The following is a 24,266-nucleotide window of genomic DNA, read 5'->3' as shown; positions in this document are numbered from 1 at the left end:
TTATTCGGTTTGGCAAAATTTAGAGAGCTGGCATTTGAACCTGACTGCCAAATGATTCTACTGCCACCAACATAACTTGCGTGTTAAGGACCACAAAGCTAAGATATGAGAAACTGGGATTCGCACGGAGTCATACAGACAGTTTTTTCCCCCTTGCTCTATTTTCGAGTGGAACAGGAAAGAAAATGACAAGTAGTAGTCACAGGGTACCCTCCACCATGCACTGTATGGTGGCTTGCAGAGTATCTATACAGATGTAGCTGTAGATAGAGTTGTCGGATGTCCTCCTGAGGGATATCATGCCAAATTCTGTCCAGTTGACATATTAGATCATCAAAATCCCAAGCTGGTCCCATAATGCTGCAAATGTTCATAATTGGGGAGAGATCCGATGATCTTGTTGGCCAAAGTAGGGTTTCGCTAGAATGAAGACAAGCAATAGAAACTCTTGCCACATGCAGGTGGGTATTATCTTGCTGAAATGTAAGCCCATGATGGCTTGCCATGCAGGGCAACAAAACTGCCTGTAGAATATCATCAACACATCATTGTGCTGTAAGGGTGCCGCGGATGACAACCAAAGGGGTACTGCTACGAAATGAAATGGCACCCCAGACCCTCACTCCTAGTTGTCGGGCGATGTGACGGATGGCAGTCAGGTTGGTATCCCACTGCTGTGCAGGACATTTCCAGACATGTCTTCACTGGTAATCAGAGGACTGGAATCTCATTGATTGTAATAGAATTGTCTTCAGAGATGATTTCCACTTCGAGCTGAGCCCCAACAACCAGCGAAAATGTGTCTGGAGACACTCTGGACAACATTCAGATATTAACCTGACTGTCACCTGCCATGTGGCCCCACAACCAGGTGTGATTCTCTGGGGTGCCATTTCATTTCACAGAAGGACCTCCTTGGTTGTCATCCGCAGCCCCCTTACAGCACAGCAGTACATTGACTATATTCTATGCCACATTTTGTTGCCTTTCATGGCAATCCATCCTGGGCTTACATTTCAGCAAACTAAAGCCCTTCTTCACACAGCAAGACGTTTTACTGATAGTCTTTGTGCTTGCCAGACACTACCTTTGCCAGCAGTGTCACCCAATCTCTCTCCTTTTGAGTAAATTTGTAGCATTATGGGCAGAGCTCTCCAACCAGCCCAGGATTTATATGATGTAACAAGCCAATTGGATAGAATTTGGCTCGATATCCCACAGGACATCCTACAACTCTGTCAATCAATGCCAAGCTGAATAACTTGCTTGCTTAAGCATCAGAGGTGGACCAACGCGTTATTGACTTGCTGAATTTGTGAAGCTCTTTCTCTTGAATTAATCATCTAATTTTTTTTGAAGTGGTAGTCATTTTTCATGTGTAAATATATGTCACATCTACTGATTTTTGATTTCTGATGATCGCTTCATGGTGTGTCATTCTTTTTGCTGTAGGGTGCACTGAAAAAAGATACATAAAACACATGTATTCGAATGCACCATTGTGTCAAAATTTCAAACGAATTGATGAAGAACTTCCGAAGAATTTATGATTTTGTACAAATGAATACTTACATTTTTATTTGCACTGTCCAGTCACAAAGAACAACCCTTTGCAATGCAGATGGCTGAGAGACATGCAGGAAGATAGTCAGTGGGTGGAAGGTACCTAGATTTCTCAGTTAACGGATCCAAGTTGCTAACAGCCCGATTGAGGTGGTCCCAGAGATTGTCGATTGGGTTTAAATCTGGATAGTTTGATGTCCAGGGAAGTATAGTATAGTCATCATGGTGCTCTTCGAACCACCCACGTTGCAAGCTGTTGGGCGCCTTGCATTGTCCTATAGGTAGATGTCATCATGCCGAGGTAAAACGAGCTTGTTGTAGGGGTGGACTGGTCCCCAAGGATAGATGCGTACTTGGGCCAATCCATTGTGCCTTTCAGAAAGATGAGATCCACCCAGTGAATGCCACAAAAACATTCCCCCGACCATAATGGTCCCTCCTCTAACTTCGCCCCTTTATGATGATTGTTTGCAGGGTGTTTGCGTTCAGGCGTTTCATGCTGTACACACCAACAGCCAGCTGCCCAATCAAGCACTGAACATGATTCATCTGAAAAGCCCACCTGTCGCCACTCAGTGCACATGCAGTTGCGGTATTGGCATGCATATTGCACCCTTCATCACCAGCACGCTAATTGCACCTTTTGTTACCAGTGAACAGTGGTAAGCATGGGTGCAAGAACCAGATGCCTTTTGCTGATGCCCATATGCAGCAACATTCACTGAAAAGTCATGGGGACTCTGTTGGTAGCACCTTGGTTCATCTGGGCTGTCAGTTGCACATCTATTCACCCACACGTATCTCCACAGTTGTCATTCAGCCCTGTCATTTGTGGCTCGTGGTGCACCACAGTTATCTTGGCACTGATTTTGGATATGCCATTTTGCCATGCATGGTATTCTCTAAAGATGGCACTATGCGAAAAGTTTTACAAACTTAGCTGTTTTGGAAATGCTCCACTGCTGGCCCAAAAGCCAGCAATCACGTCCTGTTGCATATCAGAGAAACTGCTCCATTTCTGCATTTTGTTGACTGCACTACATCCTGCATGTGTCTGTCACACTACATCACTACACATATCCGCCACTGCTAGTGCTGCGACTTGCTGTTTGAGAGTGGTTATTGCGCATTCAGTTCGAATGTAGACAGTGGTCGTATTAATGTGACTGGATCGTGTATATAGATGAAGCCAGAAAGTGCCCACAGCAGGGCGGGGTGGATGAAGACAGCTCATCTGGGGACCGATAACCTAAACAAGAACCCAGTTTTCCAAAGAGGATGTTCCGTGAGAGGCCTCCAACATAAGGCCAGATGCATGAAATTGGAAACAACATGTTTAGCCACAGGGTGATCCTCATTACCAACAAACACTGTCTGCCTGTGTCCATTCATGCGAATGGACAGTTTGTTGCTGGTCATTCCCACATAGAATGCATCACAGTGTAGGCAGGTCAGTTGGTAAATCACGTGGGTGCTTTCACACGTGACTCTCCCTTTGATCGTGTACACCTTCCGGGTTACAGGACTGGAGTAGGTGGTGGTGGGAGGGTGCATGGGACAGGTTTTACACTGGGGGTGGTTACAAGGATAGGAGCCAGAGGGAAGGGAAGGTGGTTTGGGGATTTCATAGGGATGAACTAACAGGTTACGAAGGTTAGGTGGACAGCGGAAAGACACTCTTGGTGGAGTGGGGAGGATTTTATGAAGGATGGATCTCATTTCAGCAGCACATCTTGGCACAGTGTTACACCGTCCAGGTTATCTGGATACTTCCCACCAACACCAACCTATCCGAACTCCGGAGATGGGAAATTGCTCTTAAATATATCCTCTCTTCCCGTTACCCACCAGGCCTCAATCTCCGCTAATTTCAAATTGCCGCCACTCATACCTCACCAGTCATTCAACAACATCTTTGCCTCTGCACTTCCGCCTCGACTGACATCTCTGCCCAAACTCTTTGTCTTTAAATATGTCTGCTTGTGTCTGTATACGTGTGGATGGATATGTGTGTGTGTGTGAGTGTATACCCATCCTTTTTTCCCCCTAAGGTAAGTCTTTCCGCTCCCGGGATTGGAATGACTCCTTACCCTCTCCCTTAAAACCCACATCCTTTCGTCTTTCCCTCTCCTTCTCTCTTTCCTGATGAGGCAACTGTTTGTTGCAAAAGCTTGAATTTTGTGTGTATGTTTGTGTTTGTTTGTGTGTCTATCGACCTGCCAGCGCTTTCATTCGGTAAGTCACATCATCTTTGTTTTTAGATATATTTTTCCCACGTGGAATGTTTCCCTCTGTTATATTGATAACATATTGAAATTGATTCAAGAACACGCTCAAAATTCCACTGGAATTAACAAAAACAATTCAATTACATGCTCATAAGCTAGTGCTGCAGTGGAACTTGACAGACTTTAAGGGTGCAGTTGGTTAGTGCTACAAGTTTATGAAGCATCATGGTCTTAGCATGCAAACCAAAACCAAAATATCTCAGAAAATGCCACAAGAGAAAATATTATTTTTCCATCACTTTATTATTCAACTTTGAAAGAATACCAGTGTGGAACTAATCCAAATAGGGAATATGAATGAAACTCCTCAGACATTTGATGTTCCGGTTAACAGAACTGTTGCCACGATAGACGCTAAAACTGTAACTATAAAAACAAGTGGGCTGATGGTACTAATTATAATCCAGTGATCATTTTCAAGCACAAAACAATGCCAAAATCTTCTGTAGTACTGCCAAGTGTTGTTCACGTAAAATGACAAGGGCTGGATGGATGTTGCTGGTATGAAATTATGGATTAACAGAGTGTGCGAGAGAAGGAAAGGTGCTTTATTGAAGAAGAATTCTCTTCTTGTGCTAGATCAGTGTAGCAGTCAGTTGAAAAATTCTGTGAAAGTGAAATTGAGACAGGGAAATACAGAAATTGGTGTAGTTTCTGGAGAACTTGTTCACAATTGCAGCCTCTTGCTGTCTCAATAAATAAACCATTTAAAGTGCATATGAGAGAGGGATGGAACAAATGTATTCTGGATGAAACCGAATATGAATTGACACCAAAGGCAGCTTTAAAACGACCTACAATCAAACAAGTGTGTGTCTGTATAATTTAGATGTAACATGCCATACTACACGCATTGCTCCAGTCAACTTCTCATAAGGCTAATATTAAACTTTGTTGCCTTTTCATTACTCTGTGTTTTCCCTGATACCATTTCATTGAATGGCTAGTTTACCTCATAGTCAGAGAGACCATTCATGATGCAAGTGTTCATGTCCAAATATAATGCATACTGGTGTTCAGCTGTTTAGTGCAGTTCTAGTGAGAAATTCGGCATCAAAACTCGGGCCATAAATATTAAGTGATGTTTCAAGATTGTTTCTTTTCGTGAATCTTTCCTAAAATTGATGCTAAAATATTCACAAATAGTCATTTGCTTTTGTCAGTTGGTGGCATAATGACGACACATAGATTCCATGACTATCTGAAAGTTTCCCACTGGGAATTCTGAATTAGTTCCCTGCTAGCAAGCATGATGCTTAGACAATGTACAAAGCTTATTATTTTGTGTGATAATTCATTTACCTTTTTAAAAGTGATTTCTCTTTAAAATATACGTCTAAATGAGATATTTAGCCAAAAAAAAAAAAAAAAAAAAAAAAAAACGAATAATTTACCATGGTGACAATGCCTAACCTTTCTTTCTCCTTTCCCGTCATATTTTCAGCTTTCAGTTGAAGTAATCTTTCCTTTTCTGTAAAGGTACAGGCCCTGTCTTTTATATCCCCAGTCCCGGTCCAGCCTCCTCTTGCCGGGTGTTTGAGGTCAGTCTTGTATGTGTTCAGTTATTATTGACATTTTACTAAGCCCTACTTTTTTCTACAGTTGAATGAGACTGCTCCTCTTCTGCAGGCAACAGGCTATATCTTTCAGTTTTGACTTTCTTCGATAACCTTTCACCACATCCTTCCTTTTTCCTGTTCCTCAACTACTGTATCTCTTTTCATGACCTCATTTCCACCTTAAGGGCATAAATGTTTACCTCTTGTTCTCCATCCTTCCCTTGCATACATGTATCTTACATATTAATGATGATCATATTGAATTCCTTCCTCTGTCTCGTTAAAACCACAATCTTCTAGCTTGGAGCAACGCATAAGGCAACAAGCACAGTCATCGCCCATAGTCATACTATTATTTGTGTTATTGTACGAGGGTATTTCGGAAAGTAAAGATACACCGTACGCCAGAGGAACAGAAGAGTTTTGGCGAGCAAGTTGGCAACACTGGTGTTAACCTTGAACCGTTAGCTTTCTCCTCGCGGTCGTTTGGCAGTTGAACATTGCTTCTGGTTGGAGTAGGTCGTGTTTAAAATGGCTGAGCCGATTCAGAATCCCGCCAAATGTGAAGTGCACTCCGTCATATGTTTTCTTCATGCAAAAGGTCAGCGACCAGCGGATATTCACATAGAAATTGTTTCTGTTTATGGGAACATTATGAATCGACAAAATGTAACGAAATGGTGTCGTCATTTCTCTGAAGGTAGGACCGATGTTCATGACGAAAAAGAACAGGTCGGCCATCTGTGATCTCTGATGCCCTTCTTCAGAGAATGGAGGTAGCAATTCGTGCGAATAGACATCTCACATTGGAAGAATTGCATCAGATCATACCGGACGTGTCAATGACAACTCTTTATGACGTTGAAACTGTCAAGTTAGGGTACAGGAAATTGTGGGCGCGCTGGGTTCCAAAACCGTTAACAGAAGAACACAAAATGAAAAGGATGGGCTTTGCAGTCGACTTCCTCACACGCTATGCTGAAGCAGGTGATGAGTTCCTTGATCACATTGTGACAGGTGACGAGACGTGGGTTTATCACCATACACCTGAATCCAAGCAACAGTCAATGCAATGGCGCTATTCGAATTCACCAAAAGCCAAAAAATGCAAAATTTCAGCGAAGAAAATCATGGCTTCTGTTTTTTGGGACAGACAAGGCATTCTTGTGTTGGAATTTATGCCTCCTGGAACTGCAATTAATGCTGCTGCATATTGCCAGACTTTGAAATGTCTTCGAAGGGCAATTCAAAACAAATGCAGGGGAATGTGACAAGTTGAGTCCGCTTGCTTCATGACAACGCTCGGCCTCACACAGCGCTCGTAACCAAAGCACTACTCAAACAATTCAAATGGGACGTGTTGGGCCATCCGCCATACAGCCTGGACCTTTCGCCCACCGACTTCCATGTCTTCCGTTACCTGAAGTTACGTCTTGGTGGAAAATCATTCCACGACGATGAAGAGATCAAAGATGAAGTTGAAATGTGGTTCGGATAACAGGCGGCAACCTTCTATGATTGTGGGATACAAAAGCTTGTGCACTGTCTTAACAATTGTTTGGATAATGGGGGTGATTATGTTGAAAAATAACAAATAATCCAGTTGATAAGATGTAACTGACGTTTTCTAAATAAATGTTCTATTTAAGGACTGTGAGCCATTGTACCTTTACTTTTCGAAATACCCTCGTAAATAACTGCACAGTTATATGTGATTTTATATATTTGGGGTATCTTGCACTTGTCTTCTAGACCCTCCTTTGTCTTATAATCTGGCTTGCTGATGGAAATTTGTCTGTACTGTGATAAAAAGCTCTTTCATTATTTTCAATGCAATTAGAAGTGAGGCTACCTGATGGAAATATCTCTACTACTTCAAAGAAGACAGCAGAATATTGACACACAAACTTTTCAAAAACATAATGGTGATTCTCCCACAAAGAGAATTAATGTTAACATGATGAAAAATGTCTCTACAAAATTCCTTTGTCCTTTGGTGTTAAACTTTAAATTAAATAGAAATAACAACAAATGTAGCTCCACAAACTGTACAAAGATGACAAGAAATGTGGTTTTGCCTAGAACTTCTGCTGTTGCTTCCAGACATCTCAGAAAAAGAAGAAGAAGAAGAAGAAGTTATAGAATGTAATGCATGGTGAAAGTAAAGAAGAGATTGTGTCATGTATGTGACGTTGGGAAAAGATGCTAAGGATAGGGAAGCGTATCGTAGAATGAATCAAGAGGCGAAAAAGACATGATGGATTGAATGACTTTGACATGGAAAGGAAGTGCCAGGAGTTTGAAAGATATGGAGTGAGCATAAAGCATCTTTAACCCTTTTAGATCCTCTGGTAATAATTGTGTACATTAACTTTTACTGTACCTTAGCTGTGACAGAAGTAATTTTCCACAATGGAAACCTGAAGTACACATTTTATTTAGTTACTGAAAAGCACACAATGTGCAAAGAGAAATTACAAATGAATAGTTATTCCAGAGTCAGTTTTATATTCAAGGTTTTCCTCAGTTTGCAGTTTTGAGCATGGTATCTCTCACAATGTTTCTTACACAAATTACAAACAGTCTTCGTTTGGCTGGTGAACGGGAGCAGAGAGGTGTGATTGCCTACAGGGCTTCCAGCTGACCCATTCATTAGGTGGTGGCACAGGATCTGGAATGGGAACTCTGCTTATTTCAAAAATCTGTGGAGAATAACCTGACAGGATAATGAACACACACTCAGTCATCTCTTCACTTAAGGTTTCAGACACAGTTGTTGAACCATATAATGCAACACTGTCAGTTCACTAGCTTGTAGAAAACGCAGATGAAACCTATGTCATAGACAATGAGGCACTGTACGACATCTGCTTCCACACCCTGAAACTTGCAATGCCAACATATAGCGGCTTGAACCACCTTGTATTTCTCACAGTGTTTGGTGTAACAACTTGCCTGAGGTCCCACGGTCAGCTGAATTATGACCTTCATAAACTAGCTGTTAACTTGGTACATTTCCCTCGCCTCCACTTCTTTATGCCAGTTTTTGCTCCTCTCACTTCACGAGGATCTCAACAATACCGTTTCCTTACTGTACCTGAACTTAATGCAGCAAATGTTCTCTCCCAAAAACATTATGGCCATGTGTGATCCTCGGTCACAGTCATTACCTCACTGTGGCTGCCGTGTTCCGTGACCACATGTCCATGAAAGAAGTAGATGAGCAGATACTGAACTTTCAGAACAAGAATAGCAGTTACTTTGTAGAATGGATCCCCAACAATGTGAAGACAGCAGTCTGTGACATTCCACCTAGAGGACCCAAAATGGCTGCTGCATTTGTTGATAATTCTACAGCAATTCAGGAACTTTTCAAGCGTATATCGGAGCAGTTCACTGCCATGTTCCGCCGAAAGGCTTTCCTCCACTGGTACACTGGTGAGGGCATGGATGGAATGGAGTTCACTGAGGCAGAATCTAACAGGAATGATTTGATCTCTGAATACTAAAATACCAGGAGATGACAGCTGATGTGGGTGCCCGAATTTGATGAACAACAGGAAAGAGAAGTTGAAGAAAACTGAACCGTGTAACATTCCTGCCTTTGCATTGCAGTTGCCTGTGTTCCAGCAATGTTTCTTGTACATTGTATGGAACACTTAACAAAAATGGCTTACTGCTTGTGACTGATTTGAGGTACACATTTGAGGAATATTCAATCTTTTCATCATGCACAAATGCTGCCAACTGTTGAGCATCACTGTGAAAATATCAGCATGTCAATGAAGTGGACATCACTGTGGAAATATCAGCATGTCAATGAAGCAGTGTGCAGCAGCTTGTGACCAATAGAATACACTATATTCCACTTTATAATTGAATATTGTTTTTGTTTTTTCCATGGTAATTATTGAATGATCATTTTACTATTTATTAAAATAGAGAATAATTCGTGTTTGCACATACAGAAAGATTTTAATTACTCCAGAAAAAAATTGGCTCGGGAAGGATTAAAACTAGTTTGAACTTGTCTGCGCTTAGTGACAAAAATTGACCTTGAAAATGTGAGGTTTCTTCCTTACCACTGTCAGAACAAATCCATTTGAGAGTATTATGGGCACAAATGAAAAAAAAAATCATGTCCATAAATTTGATGTTCAGAATTAAAGTTGTACAGGTTTACCTGAGGAAGCCTTTGATTATGTTATAGTAAATCACTTAAGTGTGTATCCTACCCTGAAAATTAACAAGAAAGTGACAATTTGAAGAAATGTAGCGAAGAAAATTTTGTGTAACTCATCTTCATTGCTTCCAGTGTCTCCTTGGATACTGCATTTTCAGACGCATTTAATTCTTCAAAATAGGAAAATGAAACAATAAATCATGTGAACGATTGTGTGTCTTATTCTCTCTCTTCCCCATGCTTGTTGATTCTGCACACTCTTTACACTCTTATTTCCTTTTTTCTTTTCCTGCCCTCTCCCCACTGTACAATTTATCAATATGTGACAGTACAGCATCCAGGTGTACACTGCCTATGCTGCCATACTTCCCAGTTTTAACTGTGGGGATCAGGTTAAAACTAATGAGCAGTTAAATGTTCATGTAATCAAAATTGAAACAGGTTTATAATTTAAAAGGTGGCCAACAGTAGTGTGATTTGCAACATATGCTTTACAGTTCTCATGAAAATAAATTAAATATGAAAAGATTCATGAGTGGAGCTATGAATGCTGTTTCAGCATGATTTTCAGACATTTTTTTAACATTTGGTTGCACAACCAGAATAAATTGTTCGAAAGAAGGCATTGTCCTCTATTGTCTTTAAAACTTTTATTGCCAACTGGTGTCTACTGATTTCAGTAAACGTCTCAATTGTATCCAGGTGCCTTGTTACGCCTTGTTACGCCTTGTATCTGGCCACCTCGTACATGCATTGGACAGCTTTGTTGATGGTTTTGCTTGATGGCAAAGTTTGCTGGGATCTGCTAGCCATGTGTGGTCACAGGCCTGATGGCTGCAGATTTATGACAACTGAAATCCACAGCAAAAATGTGGCGGGGGAAGCTTGCAGAGTAGGTGGAGGGGTACATACGATACTTTTGTCCCTCCAGCCACCTGTTTTGCTGCTCTGTAGTGTAGAATGTTAAAACTTACGTAAATCAGGAGGAAAAAAATCAATAGATTACTTTCTTGTTGTGTGTATATTTCTCTAGCATATAAAATGTGTTAATGACCATTGATCTGATGTAAATAAGAATGTGATGTGCTACCTACATGTGATTCTGCTGCAGTTTGGTAACATATTACAAGTATTTGTCCTTTACATGTGTAAAACAAATTTGCTTTATATATAATTTGTCTGCCATTTTCTAACATAAATGAACTCAGCGTTTTCACTGAATGTCCTGTGTTTGTGTAGGTCTGATATCATCTGACTCATTATCACCAGAAGAACAACAAAGAATGAAAGTGGCATTTGCAGAGGGTTACCTTGCTGGAAATGGAGTGCGTTCCCCAGGCCGAACTATGAAATGGCTGAAGGTGATTCAGCAGCTGCTAATGATCACCATTTTTCTTGCAATATTTATTTCTTTGATGGGTAAGTTGTATTGAAGTAATATGTTCATTTTTTACTTAATTTTAATCAATTCTGACTTTTTCAACAGCCAAGAATTAATTCTGACATGTGGTAATAATGAGAAGTGCTCTCTGCTATGCAGTTGGTAGTAGTTTGCAGATTGTAGATGTGGGTATATGAGATGTTCAGAAAAAAAGAGAAATTTTTGATTTTTGGAAAGAATTTTATTTGTCTACATAAATGTTATCCTGTTCAAAATAGTCCCCCCCCCCCCCTTTGATATTATGAACCCTATACCAGTGTTTTCTCCAGTCCTCGAAACATTTCTGATACTCGGATCTCTGGAATAACTGTAAGGTCTGTAAGCAATGTTTTTTAGTATCATCTCTGCTTCTAAAATGACAACTCTGTAAGCTTTTGTTTACTTTTGCTAACACAAAAAAGTCGTATGTGGTCATGTCAGATTAGTGTAGAGACTGGAACTTTAGTGAATCATGGTGCAGTAATTTTGCTACAAATCCAGGTGTGCTCCCCCCCCCCCCCCCCCATCCTCCCTTGGCTCCTCAACCCCTTTTGACCACACTTGCCAAGCCCTTTTTTTTTTTTTTTTTTTTTTTTTTTTTTTTTTGGCAGTTCGGAACATATCCACTAAGATGAGAGTTTTATTTCCAACATCATGTCTGTAAACCAGGGTGCTATTTGTGCTTTTACCAGTGGGGGGGTGGGGGGATGTCTTCGGGGGTTATTAGAATTATGTATGTTACTAGCTTGGACCGTGGCATTACACATGGTTAAACAGCTATTTATAAATAGATGTTAATGCCGAAACTCACTATTCACGCGTATGCACTATCAGAAAAGCCATCCCTTGTTATATCTTTAAAAGTGCTTTATAGGTAAAGCTTATGTACAAAATCATCTACATACAGGTATACGTGGGGAATTCAAAAAGTAGAGGCACATTTGTGAAGAGCTGTACTTACTCTGATGATAGAAAACTGAAACATATTAATAGTAAGACTTATTAAAAACTTTCAGTGTTCGGCTCCACAAATTTAAATTATATGTAAAGTTTTACTCCAGTGCGTGGGAAATAAACATCCCAGGTTGGGACGCATAAACTAAAACCAGAGGAGGGGATGGTCTGATGCAGAGGGGGGGGGGGGAATCCCCCCCATCTCCCCCTGAAAATCGCACACTGCTGTAAACCCACGTTTGTTTCACCTCCTGTTGAGACATGTTTCAATAATTCAATAATTGTTGACTTCATCTAGTGATTCTGGAACTACTTGCTTTCACCACTATTTTTGTTTGAAATTCAACAATTTTGGAAAACATATTGTTTCATACCCAAAACATCACGTCATGGTACAAGCCATTTGATATGGCATCATAATCAGCAACTTCTTGTGAATCAGTGATCATTCACTTTCTCCATATTTCATCAGTTGATGATATGCTGGGGAGGCCCTGGCACTTATCATCATCATCACGGCCTTCATCAAAATGAATACTTAATGTTACTGAAACTAGACTTAATCCTTTTCTAATAGTAAAATTTCACACACATTCTCCGATCCATTTTTTGGTATGAAATAAATACCTACTGAAACTACCAAAAGATTTGTAACCTTTATGGTGAAACAGAAGGGAAAGGTAGGCAACAGTGTGCGAAATGAATAGATCAGATGTTTTATGGAGTTCCCATCAAGCAAAATGTTAACTGAACTAAATTTTGAGTATAACAATTGTAGTCTGTTTCCAAATCAACTTTCCTTTCACATACCTCAAGTAACATATAAATGTCTCGATTTGTACTGGAAATGCAGGGGCCTCGTCGTGCTCTGGTGCATTAAGCTAGAACACATAGATTCTGTTACACTTCACTAGTCTGAGATCTTGTATTGATGTCATTGTCCCAGTGCTGTTGTAGTGTTCAGGTTGCGAGTTTGTTGTTCTTATAGTGGGGCTGTAAAGTAACTGGTGAGATGGCTAACGCTTTCGATTCTACAAAATGATATTTGTCCCAAGTTATGGATTTCCAGTACCTTTTTTTATTGAAAGCTCACAAAGCAGGTAAAGTTATAAACTGCTACAAAGTCAAAAAATTTCACGGTTTATATTAGAATTGATCAAAATCCTATTGCATTAAGTCTTGTAGAAAACATAGTCACAAAAATTATATACACTGTTCTTCTGTGCTTTGCATGCAGAGTCACATTATTTGTGTACAATATTATGTCTTCCAGAATGAGACTCACTCTGCAGTGGAGTGTGCGCTGATATGAAACTTCCTGGCAGATTAAAACTGTGTGCCGGACCGAGACTCTAACTCAGGATCTTTGTCTTTGACCAACTGAGCCACCCAAACATGACTCACGCCCTGTCCTCACAACTTTACTTCTGCCAGTGCCTCGTCTCCTGCCTTCCAAACTTCACAGAACCTCTCCTGTGAAGTTTCATATCAGCACACTCTCAGCTGCAGAGTGAAAATCTCATTCTGGAAACATCCCCCAGGCTGTGGCTAAGCTATGTCTCCGCAATATCCTTTCTTCCAGAAGTGCTAATTCTGCAAGGATTGCAGGAGAGCTTCTGTGAAGTTTGGAAGGTAAGAGATGAGGTACTGGTAGAAGTAAAGCTGTGAGGATGGGGCGAGAGTCGTGCTTTGGTAGCTCAGTTGGTAGAGCACTTGCCCGCGAAAGGCAAAGGTCCTGAGTTCGAGTCTCGGTCCAGCACACAGTTTTAATCTGCCAGGAAGTTTCAATATTCTGTCTTTTTTGTGTGGCTAGTAACATGAACCATGCCTTTCAACCCCTTACTCCAGATTGACCGGACAGCCCGAATCACTCCACTCTGTAGCATTCTTTTCGCGGGCACTGAAGGTGCACGAAGTGCTTAATCTGCGTGTCATAATTCCGATGTTAATAAAATTGTTATAAAAATGAGACTTGAAATAAGCAGATTAAAGCTTCCTCCTGAGAATGTACTGAGCTGGATACACAAAAAAATCTTAATTATACTTATCAAATGTTAATATATGAATCTAACAAATATGGTACACTGCCTCCTGTTTTGACCACCAATCAGATTATCCTTTACAAAACTGTCGCAACTTTTCATGGAATTGGTACTCACTGTAGTGTCTGTCTTCCTGTCACTCCACCTTTACTGTCTTGCCTTGTCTATTGTAATCTTACACAAACTGTGAAGTCAATCTTGGGAAAGAATCTAATGGCTCCAAAGTCAGAAATATCCAACCTTTCTGACAGCTGATAGCAGAATAATATACAGTATGGTTAACAGTGTGCAGATACTTTTCAGACATGTTTACCAACACAACACAGCACAACAACATGTTTACCAACTCAACAATGAGAAAATCTTGCGAATCGGGCTAATTTTTGAATGCGTCTCATAGACCTACTTGATTTCCTGCAGAGAGGAAATCACACCAAGATAAACACTTTTAGTTGTACGTTAATACTTACAGTAAAAAGGTCTTTCTTTTGATCAATTGTTTAGTGGTGGCAAACTAACTGGAAATGGCATGCAGCAGAAAAAGCACTGAGATTTATTTTTCTTTTTTCTATAAAAGACATGGAAATCGAATTTCTCAGCTCTAATTATAACTGAAGAAATTTGCAAACCAAAAGTTAAATGATGTGTCATTTCAGTTCTATATTCTAGTTTACAATATTCTTTCCTTTTCCTTGTTCTTCAGTTTTACAGTTATGGTAATGATTATTTGTTCTTTAAGCTCCATATTGTAAAAACTTTTGCAAATGTAAATTTCATTTTGCTTATTATTTTGTCATTGCAATGTGAGTCTGGTTTTACAGCAAGCACAAGTGGCTCTGTTTTCCGTGTGCAGCTAGGCAGCCAAATAGAAGTGGATCCTGAAGAGATACACATCACATTCGCTGATGTAAAGGGGGTATGTTAACTATGAACCATGTATTAGTGTTAATTTGTTTTATATAATTAATGATTAATAGTAATTTAATTCATGTAATTCCACCTGCCACACTATCTGTACAAAGTGAAATTTGTACTGTTAGTACCCAAGCTGAATTCATTCAGAGTAAATGTGAAGAAAGAAAGATACTTCGAATAAATAAGGCTGGAAAAATTTTCATAAATGTCTAGCATCCCTCTCTCTCTCTCTCTCTCTCTCTCTCTCTCTCTCTCTCTCTCTGGAACTGAAGCTGACCTACAAGAGAGAATCACAATAGAAACAGAAAGAAAAAAAACCTACTTCATGGATTGTTTTCTTTTAAGAACATGTAAACATTTCTGTAGTATTGGAACACTGTTACACATACTTACTTTGCATATTAAGAAATGGCATAATGTTTTGGGGGAGCACCAGCATGACACTCATTTGTACTTTGGACAAGAACAACAAGAATAATCAAAGGGGTCATAGAAAAATCGTGTAAATTTTTTTTTTTTTTTCCCCCAGAGAACATAAAATAAAGACCCTGGCACGTATCTGTATTTATGTAAGTCTGTTCTGTGGAAGGCACACCAATAATTCTAAGTGTTGAATAGTCAATTCCATAGCTATGGTAAAAGAAGTAAATGATTTTTCACAGAGGAAATGAAAAGAATATAAGGATTCTAATTTTTTAACAGTTTAAAAATATTAACTAACATCAGTTTATTTATTTATTTTAAATTGAGGAATACAGCATCATATTTAAAGTACCAGGGAAGCAGGTTGCTAGCCTTGCTTGCCCCGGGTCCCTTATTCCAAAGTAACTTGTATCCCGACTGTCAGGACCACTTACTTGGCCACTCATACGTTGCCCGTGGGTCATGAACTAGGACATGACAACAGGAACCCACACCATGAACCACAGATCAAGATAAGATGGATAGTTTTTATGACACACTCAGTGATGTAGTTGTTAGAGTAAAGGACAAGGACAGTGTTCTGCTCATGGGTGATTTTAATGCCAGGATTGGAAATCTAACAGAAGGGTATGAAAAGGTTATGGGTAAATTTGGAGAGCATATGGAGGCCAACAGGAGTGGGAAACAACTCTTGGATTTCTGTGCCAGTATGGGCTTAGTAATCACAAACTCCTTTTTTAAACATAAGAACATTCACTGGTATACTTGGGAAGGCAGGGGAACCAGGTCTGTCATTGACTATATAATAACAGATCAGGAATTCAGGAAGGCTGTGAGGGACACACGTGTATTCAGGGGATTCTTTGATGACACTGATCACTATTTAATCTGCAGTGGAATTGGTATTGTGAGGCCGAAAGTGCAGGAGGTCAGGTCCATATGTAGGAGGATAAGAGTGGAGAAACTTCAGGATAAGGAAATCAGGCACAAGTACATAACAGTGATCTCAGAAAGGTACCAGTTAGTTGAATGTAGTCAATTACAGTCATTGGAAAAGGAATGGACAAGGTACAGGGACACAGTACTAGAAGTGGCTAAAGAATGTCTTGGAGCAGTAGTGTGTAAAGGTAGGATGAAGCAAACAGCTTGGTGGAATGACACAGTCAAGACAGCCTGTAAAAGGAAAAAGAAGGCGTATCAAAAATGGCTACATACTAGAACTCAGGTAGACAGAGAAAGTTATGTTGAAGAAAGAAACCAAGCCAAGCAGATAATTGCAGCATCCAAGAAGAAATCTTGGGAAGCCTTTGGAAACAGGTTGGAGACACTTGGTCAAGCTGCTGGAAAACCATTCTGAAGTGTAATTAGCAGTCTTCGAAGTGGAGGTAAGAAGGAAATGACAAGTACTTTGGACAGGTCAGGAAAACTACTGGTGAATCCTGTTGATGCCTTGGGCAGATGGAGGGAATATTTTGAAGAGTTGCTCAATGTAGGTGAAAATACGATCAGTAATGTTTCAGATTTCGATGTACAATGGGATAGGAATGATGATGCAAATGGATCACATTTGAGGAAGTGGAGAAAATGGTCAATAGATTGCAGTGCAAGAAAGCAGCTGGGGTGGATGAAATTAAGTCGGAACTCATCAAATACAGTGGAATGTCGGGTCTTAAATGGCTACACAGGATAATTGAAATGGCGTGGGAGTCGGGACAGGTTCCATCAGACTGGACGAAAGCAGTAATCACACCAATCTTTAAACATGGAAACAGAAAAGATTGTAAAAACTGCAGAGGTATCTCTTTAATCAGCATTGTGGGTAAAATCTTCTCAGGTATTGTTGAAAGGAAAGTGTGAGTATTAGTTGAGGACAAATTGTATGAAAATCAGTGTGGGTTTAGGCCTCTTAGAGGTTGTCAGGACCAGATCTTTAGCTTACAGCAAATAATGGAGAAGTGTTAAAGAGTGGAACAGGGAATTGTATCTATGCTTTATAGATCTAGAAAAGGCATATGACCGGGTGCCTAGGAGGAAGTTATTGTCTGTTTTAAGAGATTATGGAATAGGAGGCAAAATTTTGCAAGCAGTTAAAGGTCTTTACATAGATAGTCAGGCAGCAGTTAGAGTTGACGGTAAATTGAGTTCATGCTTCAGAGTAGTTTCAGGGGTAAGACAAGGCGGCAACCTGTCTCCACTGTTGTTCATATTATTTATGGATCATATGTTGAAAACAATAGACTGACTGGGTGAGATTAAGATATGTGAACACAAAATAAGCAGTCTCACATATGTGGATGACTTAGTTGTGATGGCAGATTTGATTGAAACTTTGCAAAGTATTATTTCAGAGCTAGATCAGAAATGTAAGGACTATGGTATGCAGATTAGCATCTCCAAAATGAAAGTAATGTCAGTGGGAAAGAGATATAAACGGATTGAGTGCCAAATAGGAGGAACAAAGTTAGGACAGGTGGACGGTTTCAAGTACTTAGGATTCATATTCTCACAGGCTGGCAACATAGTGAAAGAACTGAAAGCGAGGTGTAGCAAAGCTAATGCAGTGAGCGCTCAGCTACGGTATACTCTCTTCTGCAGGAAGGAAGTCAGTACCAGGACTAAGTTATCTGTGCACCGTTCAATCTTTCGACCAACTTTGTTGTATGGGAGTGAAAGCTGGGTGGATTCAGCTTACCTTATCAGTAAGGTTGAGGTTACGGATATGAAAGTGGCTATAGGATGATTGCAGGTACTAGTAGATGGGAACAATGGCAGGAGGGTGTCCACAATGAGGAAATCAATGGGATTGAACTCTATAGATGTAGCAGTCAGGGCGAACAGACTTATATGGTGGGGTCATGTTACACGCATGGGAGAAGCAAGGTTGCCCAAGAGACTCATGGGTTCAGCAGTAGAGGGTAGGAGGAGTCGGTGTAGACCAACCTGGATTCGGTTAAGAATGATTTTGAAGTAATAGGCTTAACATCAGAAGAGGCACCAATGTTAGCACTAAATAGGGGATCATGGAGGAATTTTATAAGGGGGACTATGCTCCAGACTGAACGCTGAAAGGCATAATCAGCTTTAAATGATGATGATGATGATGATTGATGAATACATGAATCGTCTGTTTTCAAAGTAGGGTGACTTTTTTCCTTCATTATGATACGAAGAACACATTTAAAAAAATAATTGTATCCGTTTTCATTGGACGATACTTTTAATGTATTTTTCTGTGGCTGTTTCATACTATTATTCAGCCATCTTAAAGCCATCCACTGTTTTCTTAACATTCCACGTAGGAAAAATATATCTAAAAACAAAGATGATGTGACTTACCAAATGAAAGTGCTGGCAGGTCGACAGACACACAAACATACACACAAAATTCAAGCTTTCGCAACAAACTGTTGCCTCATCAGGAAAGAGGGAAGGAGAGGGAAAGACGAAAGGATGTGGGTTTTAAGGGAGAGGGTAAGGAGTCATTCCAATCCCGGGAGCGGAAAGACTTACCTTAGGGGGAAAAAAGGACAGGTATACACTCGCGCGCGCACACACACACACACACACACACACACACACACACACACACACACACACACACATATCCATCCACACATATACAGACACAAGCAGACATATTTAAAGACAAAAAACAAATATGTCTGCTTGTGTCTGTATATGTGTGGATGGATATGTGTGTGTGTGTGTGTGTGCGAGTGTATACCCGTCCTTTTTTTCCCCCTAAGGTAAGTCTTTCCGCTCCCGGGATTGGAATGACTCCTACCCTTTTTTCCCACGTGGAATGTTTCCATATATATATCGCTTAGAGGAAGCCTTCTTGGTTACCCAGGTCCGCCAACCCAAAGTTTGGTACAGATTTATTGATGACATCTTCATGATCTGGACTCACAGTGAAGAAGAACTCCAGAATTTCCTCTCCAACCTCAACTCCTTTGGTTCCATCAGATTCACGTGGTTCTACTCCAAATCCCACGCCACTTTCCTTGACGTTGACCTCCATCTGTCCAATGGCCAGCTTCACATGTCCGTCCACATCAAACCCACCAACAAGCAACAGTACCTCCATTATGACAGCTGCCACCCATTCCACATCAAACAGTCCCTTCCCTACAGCCTAGGTCTTCGTGGCAAACGAATCTGCTCCAGTCTGGAATCCCTGAACCATTACACCAACAACCTGACAACAGCTTTCGCATCGCGCAACTACCCTCCCGACCTGGTACAGATGCAAATAACCAGAGCCACTTCCTCATCCCCTCAAACTCAGAACTTCCCACAGAAGAACCACAAAAGTGCCCCACTTGTGACAGGATACTTTCTGGGACTGGACCAGACTCTGAATGTGGCTCTCCAGCAGGGATACGACTTCCTCAAATCCTGCCCTGAAATGAGATCCATCCTTCATGAAATCCTCCCCACTCCACCAAGAGTGTCTTTCCGCCGTCCACCTAACCTTCGTAACCTGTTAGTTCATCCCTATGAAATCCCCAAACCACCTTCCCTACCCTCTGGCTCCTACCCTTGTAACCGCCCCCGGTGTAAAACTTGTCCCATGCACCCTCCCACCACCACCTACTCCAGTCCTGTAACCCGGAAGGTGTACACAATCAAAGGCAGAGCCACGTGTGAAAGCACCCACGTGATTTACCAACTGACCTGCCTACACTGTGACGCATTCTATGTGGGAATGACCAGCAACAAACTGTCCATTCGCATGAATGGACACAGGCAGACAGTGTTTGTTGGTAATGAGGATCACCCTGTGGCTAAACATGCCTTGGTGCATGGCCAGCACATCTTGGCACAGTGTTACACCGTCCGGGTTATCTGGATACTTCCCACTAACACCAACCTATCCGAACTCCGGAGATGGGAACTTGCTCTTCAATATATCCTCTCTTAGCGTTACCCACCAGGCCTCAATCTCCGCTAATTTCAAGTTGCTGCCACTCATACCTCACCTGTCATTCAACAACATCTTTGCCTCTGCACTTCCGCCTCGACTGACATCTCTGCCCAAACTCTTTGTCTTTAAATATGTCTGCTTGTGTCTGTATATGTGTGGATGGATATGTGTGTGTGTGTGCGAGTGTATATCCCCTTTTTTCCCCCTAAGGTAAGTCTTTCCGCTCCCGGGATTGGAATGACTCCTTACCCTCTCCCTTAAAACCCACATCCTTTCGTCTTTCCCTTCCCCTCTTTCCTGATGAGGCAACAGTTTGTTGCGAAAGCTTGAATTTTGTGTGTGTGTTTGTTTGTGTGTGTATCGACCTGCCAGCACTTTCGTTCGGTAAGTCACATCATCTTTGTTTTTAGATTTTTCCCATGTGGAATGTTTCCCTCATATATATATATATATAATAGAGGGAAACATTCCACGTACGAAAAATATATCTAAAAACAAAGATGATGTGACTTACCAAATGAAAGTGCTGGCAGGTCGACACACAAACATACACACAAAATTCAAGCTTTCGCAACAAACTGTTGCCTCATCAGGAAAGAGGGAAAGACGAAAGGATGTGGGTTTTCTCTTTCTGTTTTTAACAGTAGTCTCACTTTGTATTAACCTTCCCCTTTTTACCGTATTCTACTATGCAATTTTATCCCGCCTATATATACTCAATAATACGAAACCCACTTCCAAACCATAACCAAAAAAATTTTATTTTCCGCTTTCAACACTACCGCTGCTATAAAATCCACCGTTTCTAGTTCAATAACAGCTTCTTTCACGTATTAAACAACCATTTCGGCTAGTTCTAATAACTTTCACTATATTTCCACTTCCGTTTTTTCGCACATCATTGATCATTTTTAGCCGCTCCCCACAGGTTTTAACGTCATTATTTCTTCGTCGGACAATTGTTAGCCCCATTTTCGTAATCTTTCACCACAACACCACTCCTTTTAATACATTTACACGTTTTTTCGAAATTTTCCCGAATTTCTCCGTCCTTTAACGTGTTTTAGCGGCAACACAACCACCTAACCTTTATGCTCATCACTGTCTACCAACCCAAGTTCACCACAGGATCAACTTAACCAACACTTTTTCGCCTTTTTCCATACCAGATCTCCAGTTGCTTTCTAGTTCACCTTTATCTCTCTGCATATATTTTTATCTTTCATTTTCATTTAGGCTTGTGTCTGTATATGTGTGGATGGATATGTGTGTGTGTGCGAGTGTATACCCGTCCTTTTTTCCCCCTAAGGTAAGTCTTTCCGCTCCCGGGATTGGAATGACTCCTTACCCTCTCCCTTAAAACCCACATCCTTTCGTCTTTCCCCTCTCCTTCCCTCTTTCCTGATGAGGCAACAGTTTGTTGCGAAAGCTTGAATTTTGTGTGTATGTTTGTGTTTGTTTGTGTGTCTGTCGACCTCCCAGCACTTTCATTTGGTAAGTCACATCATCTTTGTTATATACTGTGATGATGATTGAAATTTTTTTAGGACTGGCTGTAGTTGTATTGCATTTGCTTTTCATTTTAACAGGAGTAATTTCTTGTACACAAGTTCCATGGTCCTGAGAAAGGACGCTGATGACCACACTGTTCAGCACCCAACAGTTTTAAATCCGTGTGCCCATACTTGTATTTACACAGATATGATAAAACTTATTTTACTATGCTTTATGTTGTATGTAGAAATATTTTATTAACTGCAATATAATTGTAAATTGTTTCGTATACCATTGTCTATTACAAATCTTATGTAATTTCATAATATACAAGAATGCCAATAAACAAGATTGAATTGAACACCACATGCTGTAGGAAGTAGACGTTTCAACATTCATACTTAGGGTTGAGGGAAGCAACCTCTCTATTGAAGGTGGATATGAACTGCCACAGTAACACCACAGTGTATGACAGACAGTATCAAAACTTTTTTTTTTTTTTTTTTTTTTTTTTTTTTTTTTTTTTTTTTTTTTGAAGAGGAGGAGAGGTTGAGATGCAACTGTTTGACAGCTGATGTGATGCTAGTGCTCAAAGTGGCCAGCATATAACTGGTGTGATATAAACTGAGAACATGCTATTTTTAATGCTGTTACTTCCATATTCCCTAGTCATTAAATGTCACAGTGAAAGTTTTCAATGTGAATAGAAAAACCTAATTAAACAGTATTATGAAAAGGATAGTTCTACTTACCAAATAGTGGAGAAGCTGAGTTGTAGATAGGCCAGCAAAAGACTGTCACAAAATAAGCTTTCTGCCATCAAGGCCCTTGTGTCAAAACTAGATGACAGACACACACACACACGCACGCGCACGCGCGCACACACACACACACACACACACACACACACACACACAAACGCAACTCTCTCTCTCTCTCTCTCTCTCTCTCTCTCTCACACACACACACAGTGTGGTTCAGCTGCCAGAGGCTGCAGTCGTGTGTGTTTGGTGGGGGGGGGGGGGGGGGGGGTCGCGCCTGTCATCTATTTTCGACAAATGTCTTGATGGGGAAAACTTATGTTTGAAAATGTAACTAAAATAATACCGCATCTCCAGTTAATGTCAACATACGGGTCACAGCATCAGAGCCATAACTGAATCATTGAGAACCCTTCAAGATGTGTTTCAGTTGAAAAGGAACTGTTTAAGAGTATAACCACATGCTTGGCACATACCATTTTACAAGTTTCTTTTTGGCTTTTAGTACATGGAAAACTAGGCACAATTTTTACATTCTTGGAGATTAGTTGCTGCTTCTTCTTACGACTATCCCTTTGCCCTTATCATTGTGTTTATGCCTTATGTGTATCCATCGTGTTGATCTATGCTGCGTCCCAGATATCAAAATCGATCCTTATCCCTGGTTGTGACATTTAGTCCTCCAGCATATTTTTGATTGCTGCTACAATCTATAGTGCTACAGTAGACTGAAAAATGCAACTTAATTTGCATTTTGAATGCTCTTCTCCACCCCTTACACACAATAGTCATTTCTCTCTCTCTCTCTCTCTCTCTCTCTCTCTCACTCACTCACTCACTCACTCTCTCTGTGGTTGTGTGTGTGTGTGTGTGTGTGTGTGTGTGTGTGTGTGTGTGTGTGTGTGTGTGTGTACGTACATGCCAGCTGCTTGGCAACATTTTGTGAGAGTTTCATGACTCATTACCTTGAACTCTGCTAACATTGTAGACCTTCATGATATTTCAGTGTCTGATGTAAATCTATGTGTTTGGATTTTTGCCTTCTTGTCTCCTTTTTATTCCAATAACTGAGATGACAAAACTATGAGAACAGCAAATCGACAGGGATGTCATAACAATAGCTGTAAAAAAGAAAAGAAAAAAAATGAGATAAGGCGTGTCGCTATATAACATGTCAGTAAATTTGGGATCCTACCTGAAACTATTATGGATAGCAGAAAATATGCATTATCTTCAGGCTGGAAATTTACATACAGTAAAACCCTACTTTCACACTTATCAAGGGACTTTTAAAAAAAGGTGGGAATTGTGGGAAATTACTTTTCAAGCTCATACTTTATAAAACATTAATAATGGATTTTATTAATTGTACTGGCCTTCAGTTTGAAAATGTTGGTTTTGCACAAGTTTTATTTCCATTAGCCTTTTGGTAGTTAATGCATAATTTGATTCAGTTTATTTTTGTGAATTCCTTCCATCTTGTTTTTTAGTTCAGAAATACATTCAAAAGTCTTGATGTCTACATTAATATTCTAGCAGAAGTCCAAAAGTGACTGCAAAATATTACAAGACCTGGACATGGGTTACATACGTTTTAATCTGGTTGGAAGTTTCAAATCAGTACACACTCCCCAACAGAGTGAGAAATCATTCTGAAAACAATCCTCAAGGCTGTGGCTAAGCTATTTTCTCTGCAGTATCGTTTCTTCCAGGAGTGGTAGCCCTGCAGTGTGTGAA

The 24,266-nt window shown here is 40.4% G+C and overlaps 1 protein-coding gene across 1 annotated transcript in view; it reads left to right on the top strand.

The window, feature by feature from the left end:
- Window positions 1-24,266, top strand: part of LOC126236308 (ATP-dependent zinc metalloprotease YME1L-like) — a 95,628-nt gene that overhangs the window by 34,325 nt on the left and 37,037 nt on the right. Inside the window, exons 5-6 of the mRNA XM_049945518.1 lie at window positions 10,833-11,012; window positions 14,831-14,925. Of these exons, the coding sequence (XP_049801475.1) occupies window positions 10,833-11,012; window positions 14,831-14,925 (275 nt within the window). The remainder of the gene's footprint in view (window positions 1-10,832; window positions 11,013-14,830; window positions 14,926-24,266) is intronic.

This window comes from Schistocerca nitens, chromosome 2, assembly GCF_023898315.1.
Source record: "Schistocerca nitens isolate TAMUIC-IGC-003100 chromosome 2, iqSchNite1.1, whole genome shotgun sequence".
Classification (NCBI taxonomy): domain Eukaryota; kingdom Metazoa; phylum Arthropoda; class Insecta; order Orthoptera; family Acrididae; genus Schistocerca; species Schistocerca nitens.
Note: the sequence above shows the minus strand (reverse complement) of the source record. Positions and strands in the feature narration are given on the sequence as shown.